This window comes from Simochromis diagramma, unplaced genomic scaffold (assembly GCF_900408965.1).
Source record: "Simochromis diagramma unplaced genomic scaffold, fSimDia1.1 OVJJ01000596.1, whole genome shotgun sequence".
Lineage (NCBI taxonomy): Eukaryota > Metazoa > Chordata > Actinopteri > Cichliformes > Cichlidae > Simochromis > Simochromis diagramma.
The window spans coordinates 12,089,440-12,101,686 of record NW_024387245.1 but is presented as its reverse complement, the minus strand read 5'-3'; the positions used below and the strand labels follow the sequence as shown (position 1 = coordinate 12,101,686).

Here is a 12,247-nt window from a genome sequence, read left to right as displayed (position 1 = left end):
TTTAAAGTTGGTTTAGTCTTCTATAGCTTTCACCAAGCAATACAGTTTCATTTCCAAATTGATCACGTGTTTGTGTCATCCTTTTTAATGTCAGATCGTAGGAAGGTAACAGGTGCTACTCCTTTTTTTTTTTTTTTTTTTTTTTTTGAGTGAAACTTCCTCACGCAGACGTTTTGCCACGTCGTTTCCAAATATCCATCACACAGTAAGAGGCAGCCTGATTTACTTTAACCTGTTATGCAAATAAAACATTTTGTTCTTGTCACGAGATCCAGTTAACTCGGATGTCACTGAAGTATCTGTGTGTACAGTATGCCTGTGGTAAATAAAATAACTGCAATTTAATCGCTGTTAAGTAAATTGCATAGATAGCTTTTATTGTTGTTTACTGATACTTTATTAAATGTATATTTTTCCATTTACCTTGGAGTTGACATGATTAAAAATTCTAATCATTACAAAGGTTTAAAAAAAAAAGAATTTACTGTTTTTCAGAATGTATTTCTGCTGGTTATGGTCACATGAGTTTGATCATGTCTCTCACTATTAAAGTTGCATCATAGTCTTGCTTTCTACAACCTTTCTGTTGTCTTCTGCTTCCAATTCACTCGCACCGTGCGATGTAGCAGTCGCTGTTACTCTGTCAGTTTGTTGCTGCTGCTGTCTCTCAAAGATGTCACTCACGGGCAGCTAAGGTATTATCAGAGTGAGAGCACATCATAAGCACTCGTAATCCTGGATCTTTATATTTTTGACTGTTCAACCTTTTTATTTTGGTAATCAAGATATTAAAAAAAGGATTTATTAGATTCAATAAAATGCAGTACTACAAACCAGAATGTAAAACCCTGCTTTTCATTTTATAAAACTGTGATATTCTCACTGATTGATATACTGTTTAAAAGTCTTGAGACAATCCATGACTGATAGTGTTTTTCTATCCAAGTATGCTTTTACTGCAATGGCGGTGTGTTTGGGATCATTACAATACAAAACAAATTAAGGTAATCAGACACTTTCCAGATAGTATTGCAGCTATAGTGTCAATGGTTTGGGAATCATCCTGTTGAAGTAAAAGTACATTTGTATGCCTGTCAAACTGTGTTATATTGGATTTTTTTTCCAAGAAATGGGAACAAATGATGGAAAAAAGAAACTTCTGTGAAAATGGTTACAGAGTAGGACTGGACTCAAAATTACTGAAAAAGTAAAGTAAAATTGTATTTTACAGCACCTTTTAAGAAAAAGATAAGTCCCTCACAAAAAAGGAAATCGTTACCCAAATGCAAATCTAAAAAGTTTTAGTTGCTCCCTAAAAGAGTCCACAGATTTCAAGTTTAGAAGGAAAGTGTTCCAGAGTCTGGGGGCCATGGTGGGAAAATCCTTGCCACCATGTCTCCTGTAGTTTTCAGGCTTGTATGATGTACAGTAAGCCCTGATTGACCAGACCTCGGGGACCTACTGAGGATGTATGGCTGTAAAAGTTCACTGATGTAAGCTGGTCCTTATCCATGAAGAGCTGTAAAAGTCAGAACCAGAATGTTGAAATGGACTCTCAATTTAATGGGGAGCCACTGCAGTTGGATCAGCAACATAAACTAGGCATAAATCTCTCAGGATTCACAAAAAGGGGCTTAATGACAAAAAAATTAAGTTTGACAAGGCTAGCCACTTATTCAGGATATGCAGCTTAGGGCTTAAAAGAGATATACAAGGGAATATATAGCAAATGCCCTCAAAATGTGCTGAAGAGGGAGCAGATATAATAGAAATATTAAAGGTCCTAGTACAGAACCTTGTGGCACACCATAGCTAAAGGAAGAAGACAAGGACCTGAAGCAGGAAAGCTTCGTTCAGACAGATGATGCGAACCACTCCAGAGCAGATCCAGATATACTCACCCAACATTTTAGCCTATAAAACAAAATGTGATGGTGAGCAGTATCAAAAGCGGAGATCAGGTCTAATATTAGTAGACCAGAACAGTCTCCAGCCTCAGTCGGCATCAAAATCTCACTGGACACTAAGAAATGCAGTTTCAGTAGAATGAGCTCTAGAAAACCAGATTGAAATTTGCCATGTAAACTGTATTTGTCCAAGTAAGCTGCTTAGCCACAGCCTTTTCTAAAATCTTAGCAATAAATGACATTTTAAAATTGGTCTCTAATTGCTAAGAAGAGAAGGGTCAAGCTTGTTTTTTGTTTTGTAAATGGATGGATGACAGTGTTCTTAAAATAAGCAGGGACTTGGGCAGAGAACAGCGAGGTGCTGATTTTTGTGAGCACAGAGGGACTAATAGAGTTAAAGACTTTTTTGAAAAAGCAGACAATTTCCAAAATCAAACTTTGAAAGACCTTCAGAAACCCAGGAGAAATATTGCTCAAGACCACTTTTAAAATTCTCAATAAAGTCTGGCTCCTTATAAGTAAAATATAAAGAAATGAGGGGTGGCTCAAGAGTTTTGCACAGGACTGTATAGGAGCCAGCGTATATTAAACACAGAGGTAAATCTAACATGAAAAGCTTTCCAGTATAAGATACAAACCTGTTACTGATTAAACCCAAAGGACGAAACTCACACAATCATCAGTATTTAAAATGAATTTAATATCTCAAAGGTCGACTCTGAAGAGGCTTTGCGTGTACATTATGTACAGATAAATAGATCTGAAGTAATGTACTAAAATATTTCATGGAGACACGGCCTTTTAATAAAAACATAAAATTTTAAATGTAAACCCATCCACTGAACTGTATGGACTGGAGTGCTATTCAAAAGTTACGCAAAAGACTTCATTTTAGAAAAATCTGGAGTTTTAAAGAGGAAAACGAAATTCTATTAATCACTAAACTCAAGAGTCAGTCAAAACTTCCAACGACTTCTGAATGTCTTAATACAATTATAAAGAGTATAGGTGCACAGTAAGAACATTGCTTATGAATTTGAAACTTTATCACTGAATGACAGGTCACAATGTACTTACATCAGAAGATCAACTCAAAATATCATAAAAAAAATAAAAAATAAACCAGTGTTAATGTGTTTTCTTTTGTTTTCAGTGAACTTTCTGGCTAACAAAGAAAAAAAAAGCCTTTTTTTACTTTTATATTTTACAGAAATCTTTCATACAACCCTCTGCTGACCTTTTCACTTTTCTCCTACACTGGATACAGTGTATTTGGTCTCATGCTGAGTTTCTGGTGAAGGCCTCACATTTTGAGATTGGAATGGCTTCACTGTTATTGGTTTCACTTGTTTTCTCAATGTTGTTGTCAATTTCCTTGGAACATGACACTTTAGGCATATAAAGCCCAAAATAAGAGCGATTTACAAAGTAGAGACACTCAGCTGCATTTTTCATTTGTATGTCTGATCCTCTTTTCTAAATTTAAACCTTATGGGCTTTACAGATTCTTTACTCCTTGCATGATTCAGCACACAGTCTCTTCTTTATGGTAACGTGGAGTTCAGCGGGAGTAAACATGGTTATATCGTTTAACTGTTACTAACTCTACTGACAGTGGTGTAAACATGTCTGCATGCAGAGCTAAAACGCTTCCTTCCACAAAGCACCGGGAATACTAAAGAGTAATGGAGATGTTTTTATCTTATAATAGCCCAGTTACCTACAAGCTGTTAGTAAAATTAGCAGAACGTTTTAGTGTTTAAAAAATATGCTTTATACACTGTACACTGTATAGTGTATGTAAGAATACATTCATGTATTCGTATTGACCGCATCAGTGCAAATAACTAGATATTTCATCCAAACGGACATGGAAAACAAAATATACAGTACCTTTATCTAAAAGGAAGCAGAACTCTGGCATATACAATAATAAAATATAAAAACACCCACACAAACAAAAACTACCATCCTACAAGTCTGGCAACAAATCGTTAGACCTTTGTCTCTCGACAATAAAAAGCTTAACAGTAATGCCAACTAATAATCGCTTTCAGTGCTGTGATACTGTACAGTGGTGCATTTAATAAAAGCTACTTTTAGCCACTCCCTTATTGGAAAGGGGTCACCACAGCGGGTAGCTCCGCGTGTTTTAATTTGGCTGTTGTTTTTCTTTTTTTTATGTCCGAATGCCCTTCCTGACGCAGTCCTCAAAGGGATTCGTGTCTCCTCCCCGGATACTGGGGGTTCCTTCGCTTATTAGGCGAATTTGGAAACCACTACAGCATGGAGCCACTACAGTGGTCCATTTAATACTGCACATAAATGTATGAAACACTTTCTGATACAAAAATATTCTTCTATAATGCAATAAACTTTGCATTGAAACAAAAAATAGTCTATAAACACCAAAAAGATAACCAGGATACAATACATAAAACAATCAATATAAAGAATAAATAACGTATAAACAGGTGTGACAACAAAAACTTATATATATACATATATATATATATATATATATATCCATTACTGGACCATTTTTACATTCTTGCTTAGCAGCGCAAACTCCCTTTATATCAGTTTTGCAGGAGTCCTTCACGCTCTCTCACACACAAGTAAGCAGTCTTCTGCTGCCTCCATGTGGACGGCACTTTTACTACTTGTGAAAATTTTTTATAAAAAAATCACACCAGAGTTGTCCGTGTGCCTAACTGATCTTCTGCAGCAGTTTATCCTCAATGAGTTCAAACTGCACACTGACGGACATTTCGGCGATGAACTGGTCACATCCTTCCTTGGTCACCTGTTTGCAGTATCGCAGGTCGATATGGCAAATGCTTCCACAGCGCTTGAAATAGGTCAGCGACTGGTCTGTGACCCTGTTACAGACTGCAGGGAGAAATTGGGTTGGAAAAAAAATTAAATGGTGTATAACAGGTCACCTGCGCTGAAACAGACTCTGCACACGCATGGATTAATCAGCCTTTTGGGACAGGAGCTCAAACGGTCTCAGTATGGTGAGGTTTCTAAAATGGCCCTTTGATTTACTGCGTTAAACATTTGATAATATTCTTGGAGGAAAAGTATTGAGTTATTTTTATCAGTTCTGCACAGGCCACTGAACAAGATTTCCTCTCCAAAATTACAGTACTGTGCAAAAGTCTTGACTCACCCCTCATTTCTTTATGCTTTGGATCCGAGGAGCCAGATTTTCTAGGAATTTCTTCATGCGATCTTAAGCAATAGGCTTTGTGAAGGCATTTCAACATTTTTCTTACACACTGGCTGCTTTTCACTATTTTTCAGTCCAGTCCTTGTACCTGACATTTTCAGAGTAATGTTTTTGTTTGTCTGTTTGTTTGTTAAGCCAAAGCCACTTAAGACTGACCTATGAATCATTTAAGAACCAAAAAGGTACCTAAATCTATGGATAAACCAGTGTTGTGTCAACACATAACAGAAAGCTTGGCAAAAAAGAAATTAAAAAAACACTACTAGTAGCCAGTCAGCTCTGCCTGGTGCGCAATGCAAAACTAAACAAGCACAGGACCAAAGAAGAAGTGGCAGGGCTACAAAAATCTATCTACAACCGATAAACAGTATCTGAAAGCTGGGTCCTGAAGAACTAGAAAAACATCCAAAGACTGAACACAGGACCTGAGACATGCATCTGGCCCCTCAGTTGATCCATCTACTGTTCACTGAAGCCTACTTTGCGGTCTACAAACATCAAGTCAGAATCAGTCTCAGTGGATGGCCGGCTGTCAAGACGCCACTCTTAAGGATTTGAAATCATCAATTATCATCATCGTTCGTTTGTATGGAGATACAACAGTGAGTGTCTACAGCCATCTGGTATTGTGGATCTTGTCAAAATTAATGGAATTATGAACGCAGGAAAGTACCATCAGATTTTCATTCACCATGTAATACCATCTGGAAAGCATCTGATTGGCAGCGGCTTCATTTTTCAACACGATGCACTGCTAATACAGTAAAAGCATACCTGGATAGACAAACACATAACGAAAACACCATCAGTCATGGATCAGCCTCCACAGAGCCCAGACCTCAGCATTACTGAAGTAGTGTGGGATTATCTTGACAGAGAGCAGAACAAAAGGCAGCCGACATCCAAAGTAGAGCTTTGAATGTCCTTCAAGAAGCTTAACCCCAAGAGAGTTCAGGCTATGTTAAAGAATAAAGACCGAATATTGACTTTTAATCTCATTAAAACTGCACAAACTGTTTTTGCCGTATATGCTGTACTTCAGTGTATATTTGCACAATTTTTAATAAACTTCTGCACCTAATTTCAATTTTCCCAGCAACATATAAAGGAATGAGGGGTGATGGGAGTTATTTGCACAGTACTATAACTGCATTATTTATTAATATTGGACCTAAGTTTTCTAAAGCACGGTGTTGCTAATGGGGCTAAATATCAAGCTGTTTTATACATTCACTGGGATTATCTACAGGGGACAGAGGTGATAATTCAGTATTCAGGTCTAATACATTTTGATTTCAGCCACAAGTCAGTGCAATGAGTCTAATCCAGGCAGATTTGGAGCCTACAAAGACAGACTCATACCTGACAGATTGATGTCAGTGAGTGAGTCTCTGGTGGTTGTCCCCGCAGCAGTCAGGATGTTAACCGACTGGTCAGTAACGTGGTTGCAGTAGCTGAGGTCCAGCTTAGATAAGAGGGGCATGTAACGAATGATGAGGCGCAGAGACGTGTCGGTGATGTCCAACCCTGCCAGACGCAGGTCCTCTACGTTACGCAGTTTACTCCTGTTGTCCAACTGACCTACAAAATGTGCAAAAACACAGGGGAGGAGATTACCAGAGGGATTAAGTAAAGAGAGATGATTCATGGTATATAGTTAATGAGCATGGAAAAGAAACAAATCCCCCAACAGTGAAGTAATCCTACTAACAACTGCTGTCTCTGGATCTAAAGCCTGACATAACTCATCTCTCTGCCACAAAGCTGCATTGTTGTCTACAAACAACATTAAAGGCACACATCGCACATCTGAGTGACATGTTCCTGCAACATGGCTGCTTTAGCCAAGACTCCAATTTTGCATTCATTCATGGCTGATAATTCTGCATTCAACAGAAAATACACCAGTTACAGCAATTTGCCAAATTGGAGAGGCCAGACTTTTTAAATGTATGCAGGTCTTCAACAGGAACCAGTGGGTTTGCTCTCGGTCTGAGTTACAGACCAGGTAAGGAATTGGCCAGTTATTGATAGACTGATTAATTTGATGTTTTATTTTGGTTAGTTATCAGAATTTGTTGACACAGAGCTCTTTTCATTCATTTCTGATACTACTCAAAGGTCTCAATTTGGTTTAGGTCAGGATGCTGCCTGGACAGACCATGCAGGACCACTTTAAAGTCAAACAATGAATTGCTGTCTTCACATGGGTTCAGTAAGAAATCAGACAAACTAAGAACTACTGAGTAGGGAGAGTAAAGCATGTTTAAAATCCTGCCCGAGGCAGTATTTATAGTGTACACATTATTTATGATAAATGCAATTTACACTACTCTTGCTCAATCTCAGTCTTAATTTTTACTCTTCTTTAACTTTGCCTCATTTAAATTTTTATTGGGGAGGTTTTCAAAGTCACTGCTGTATGCAGATTTTGCACACATCCATCACACAGTAAAGGCCCTTCACTATGCACCTGAAACATTTTAACTTTGTTATTTATCTACAGTACACGGTACTATTGTTATTCTTAATGCTGTAACACAATAATTTCCCTTTTAGGATCAATCAGTTAATCTATGCACCAATCAATCTACTTTTTCTATCTATTATGGCCAAACACCTCCACTTTGGTCTCAAAGTCTTGTGGTTTGCGCAGATGCAAACCTAAGCCTCTTTTTTTAGAGAGAAGATACGTTCCCCTGGCAACCCTTTCAAAGAAGTCATACTTGTTCAGTCTTTTTTCCAATTTTGCCGTCACGAGCTTTGACATGCAAAATGCTAACAGAGACTTGTAGACTCTGAGATGTAGCTCTTGGGTGTTTTTCTGCACATTGCACAGTCTGACTTTGGGGAGAATTTGCTGGGACATCCATTTTGCCACTGAGGTGCTCACACTTGCTGATGATCACTTAATCAAGTGCTTTTTTTTAGCAGCACCTGGCTGCTACTGACCTTCTTAATCCCTATGAAAGCTGTAACAGTGTATTTGGCTTTCACAGGACTCTATGCAGTCCTGTGAAGATGTTCTTTTTCAGGACAGATGGAAATCTTTTCCACAAACAGGAAAAAAGGGAAAATTCATGTAGTTGAACACGAATCGGTAGATTAGAGCTTGTGATAGAACTGCCATTTGACTGTGGAGGCTTTTTAAAAACAGTTTTAACAGGTTGAGATAAATTCAGGGGAAGGGCATGTGTGAAAACAGCTCTCAAAGATATTTAGTTTAGTACATAAACTTCATCTGAGCTTGTCTTTAGATGAATTTGTATTCTACCATTGTGAAACGGAGTGACTTGAAGTATAGTGATTCAGAAAAGAAAACACAGACAGAGTCACTATACCAACAATCTCCTTTTCCCCCCCTCTGTAATCAAGCTCTCTCACTCAGTCAATAATGTTGTCCTGGTGTTCTGTGACAGAAAAACGGTTGGTACCTGGCCTATTATCTGTGGGAGGCGACAGCAAGTCTCTCATCTGAGCGTCTTTCAGTCCCTCGACCCACTGAACATCCAGAGTTCGCAGGAGAGGACAGCTGGAGGTGCAGAGAGCAGAGACGGCTACCCATGAGCATCCAGAGAGAAGCAGCACACGTAGACCTGCAAAGGACACAAAAAACCTTGTTATAGACAGTTCTTAAAGTTTGGTTTGGTGTTTGATTTCATGCGGACAAATGCAACAATGTGGCATCTGCTTCTTAGTTTTCTGTCTCAGATGCAGTATTCTTGGTGTAGCAAAGAAAAAAAAACATCCTCTACAAATGTCAGCACAGAAGAATTACATTTAATCAAATACTCCCCCCCCAAAAATAAATAAAGAAATAAATAAAACGCACATAATGAATGGATTTGAATTAGAAATTCTCTGGAAGATTGAACAGTGACATACCATCCACACAGAGAGGCTGAGCTGTGCTCCGATACAGTATTATACATTATAATGTATACAGCTGCTGGCAATGACCACAGGGTGAATCAATGCACCCTCGTGGCTACACGGGTGTAAGTAAAACCTGTTCACACCACTCTTCCAGAAACCTTATGAGATGAGCTGCAGCGACGACTGTGGCTGCGATTTGGGCTGTGTCTGGAAAGGTTTAACACCAACTACATGCACTGGTTGCATTACATTTATGTTGCAGTATTTCTGAACTCTTGGAATGCTAACACATACTAACACGTGAGCTATATAAGGACCACAGATCTAAATAATTTTATTACCACAGAATCAGCCATAAACTCCAAACCATAACCACATTTACCTCCACAACCAGGCAGAGCAGCTGCAGCAGAGCTAACAGGCATTAGCTCCACACTGTGGCCACTCTGCCTGTTGAAACATCCTTTCAATAGACTGCAAATATCCTCTAACAGTACAGCATAAGCCTCAAGAGAAAAGGAAAAATGATTCTGAATGATTCCCAAAAGTAGTTTGAAAATATTTTTCCCACATGCGACCATTAGGGGGCTCTGTAACATGATGAGCTCACTACATTTGTTTTTTCAGTGAGACAAACGTGCTGACCCCAAAAAAAAAATTACATAATATTGCCGTATATCTGGTTTATTTGCCACAATTATGGCCAAAGGGTGGTAAAACTGTTTTGCAGCGAGTCTCTTTCTTTTCACGACTAAGCTAAGAGTGAAGACGTAAGCTTGGAAAATAAGGACAATTACAAATTGTCCCAATCCATTGAGTCAGTCCATTTTGAGTCAGTCCTCAAAATGAACTGACTCAATGGACTGACACTACATAATGAGTTAGTCTCACTACATAATGATTGAGATTAACTAGTTTTAAAAATGTCTCTTTCTAAAGCCCATCAGACCAACTCCCTAAATTGTGTCATGTTTCCGGTGTTAATACACAGATAAATACACAAAACTGCCACATAAAATCCTTCATCATTACCTGCACATGTCACTAAGGCTGTTTCATACAGACACAAACACACCTGTGTAGATGGGTGGATTTACTTACCTGGAAGTCTGTTGATGAGCCAGCTGAGCTGCTTCTTGGAAATGTTGGTCCAACTGAGGTCTAGGGCTACCGGCTGTCTGCGGATGATCCCGCTCAGCATCAGGGGAGTGATGGACTTGCAGCGGTTCAGATTGATGTGCTTCCAGAGCCTTTTGTCACAGCACCTGATGAGAGAGACAGCGGACGTTTTCGCTGGACTGCTGTGTGATGAAGTGCAGAAGGCACGTTTTTCATCTCCACCATCTTTCTACTCACCATCTGTTCCAGGTCCGGCAGACACGCATGCAGACGCAGAGATCTCTGTGACTGAGGTGGCCGAACACCATCATCCAGGTCTCTCGCTGCATCACATGCGCTTCGCCGTCGTTCAGGGGCAGTCTGTCGGGCGGGGGGCTGATGGGAGGGGGCCGGATCACGTGGCGCTCCATTTGGATACACTTCGGTGGCGACCGGCAGGGAAGCGGTCGAGGGCATATTGGTGCGATCGGTGTGTTTCTGTTCCAACTGAGCGGCGAGTAGCCACGCGGCATCCCGTTCATCTCCCGCCCCCGGTGTCGCAGCCAGTCGCCCAGGTCGCTGCTGCCATTATTAAGAGGCCACCTGGGCTTCTGTTCGTCCACTTCACTCTCGGGCTCAGATTTCACTGGCCTTTGATTCTGATTGGTCAAGCTGTCTTCTGTTTTCAGCGGCAGTCTGTTTTGATTGTTTACGCCTTCTTCCATTTTAAGGGCTTTACGACTCGGATTGGCAGGTGGGTCCTCAGTTTTTAGTGGTTTTCGGTTCTGATTGGTCAGGGAGTCTTCGGTCTTAAGTGGTCGACGATTGAGGTTGGCTGGGCTGTCCTCCTCCTTCTTCACTGAGCCCAGCTTCTGGCTGCTCAGACAGTCTTCTATCTTCGGAGTCTCCTGGCTGAACTCTTTGCTCGCCTCCTTGTTGGGGAGCCGCTTGCGCTGATGTCGTGCTTTAAGCTGAGCGGAGCTTCTCTCTTGGGCTTCTCCCGACTCACCGCTTGGTCCCGCTCTGGGAGAGTTAGAGGATGTCTGGTCACTTTCTCTGGCTGCAGACGTTCTCAGCAGCGGGCTTAGAAGGACCTTAGCTTTGTCCTCTGCATTATTGTCCCTCTCTTTTTTCACCGTCACCTCTTCCTCAGCGTCCCCATCTTGGTCCTCGTCGTCATACTCATTTTTCTCCCTTAAATGCATCCTCTCCAAGGACAGCCCATCTTCTTCATGATCCTCCTGGTCGTCTTCTTCATCACCGTGATCATTCTCTCTCTTAATATGCTGAAGCAGCTTCGAAGTAAATGAGTCATCCGGTTTTGAAAGCTTCTTCTAAGAAAGAAAAGAGGGAGCGTAATTATGTTTTGAAAGCAGACAGAATTATCAGCTTTTCCACATAAAGATCAGGACTTTCAATTAAGTTCTTGTTTCTTTGACATATTTTAAATATATTCGAGTTTTTAATTAAACATCTGCAGACAAATATTTGAAAACTTTAGTGCCTGTCTGCATTTTATGCAACATCTTAAACCAAAGTTGACCAAAAAAATTATCGTACTCTGCAAAAGTCTTGAGCCATGCCTCATTTCTTTAATTTTCACTGGAAAATGACCACCTTTATTCTCAAACACAGCCTGAACTCTCTTAGGCAGCTTTCTTGTCATTTCTTCAGGTCTTTAGGAATAGTTCTCCAGGCTTCTTGAAGGACATTCAAAGCTCTTTTTTTGGATATTGGCTGGCCTTCGTTCTCTTCTAGGGGCCATCCTTGACGTAGAGTGCGCTGTTTCCATCCTGGTATGCTTTTACTGCGTGCTTTCTACATGGGATTGCATGTTGGATCAAAATCTGACTGTAATTTTCTGCTTTCATAATTCCAACACCACTGGCTGAAATGCAGCCTTAAACCATGACAGAGCCTCCACCATGCTTTACAAACTGCTGTAGACACTCATGTTTATCTCCCCACCTCCTCATGGATTGCTATAGTTGGTATCAAGTAATTGATAGTTAGTAATTTTACTTTGTTCCCTTAATTTTACCACATTTGGCTGTTATTTTTCATCATTTCCGTTTATATCCTTGGAGATATTCTTTTATAAGTTTTCAATGCACCATGCTTGGGGTAAAAT

General features: G+C 40.0%; 1 protein-coding gene across 4 annotated transcripts in view; it reads right to left on the bottom strand.

The window, feature by feature from the left end:
* Positions 1-122: 122 nt before the first annotated feature.
* LOC120714353 (lysine-specific demethylase 2B) overlaps positions 123-12,247 on the bottom strand; it is a 30,891-nt gene continuing 18,766 nt past the window's right edge. For 3 of the 4 annotated variants that reach the window (XM_040000527.1, XM_040000529.1, XM_040000530.1), the window contains 5 exons: positions 10,375-11,450; positions 10,120-10,283; positions 8,577-8,738; positions 6,505-6,723; positions 123-4,799 (listed from right to left, as the gene is read on the bottom strand). In XM_040000527.1, the coding sequence (XP_039856461.1) occupies positions 4,618-4,799; positions 6,505-6,723; positions 8,577-8,738; positions 10,120-10,283; positions 10,375-11,450 (1,803 nt within the window). In that variant the 3' untranslated portion in view covers positions 123-4,617. The remainder of the gene's footprint in view (positions 4,800-6,504; positions 6,724-8,576; positions 8,739-10,119; positions 10,284-10,374; positions 11,451-12,247) is intronic. The other variant, XM_040000528.1, reaches the window with a different exon arrangement.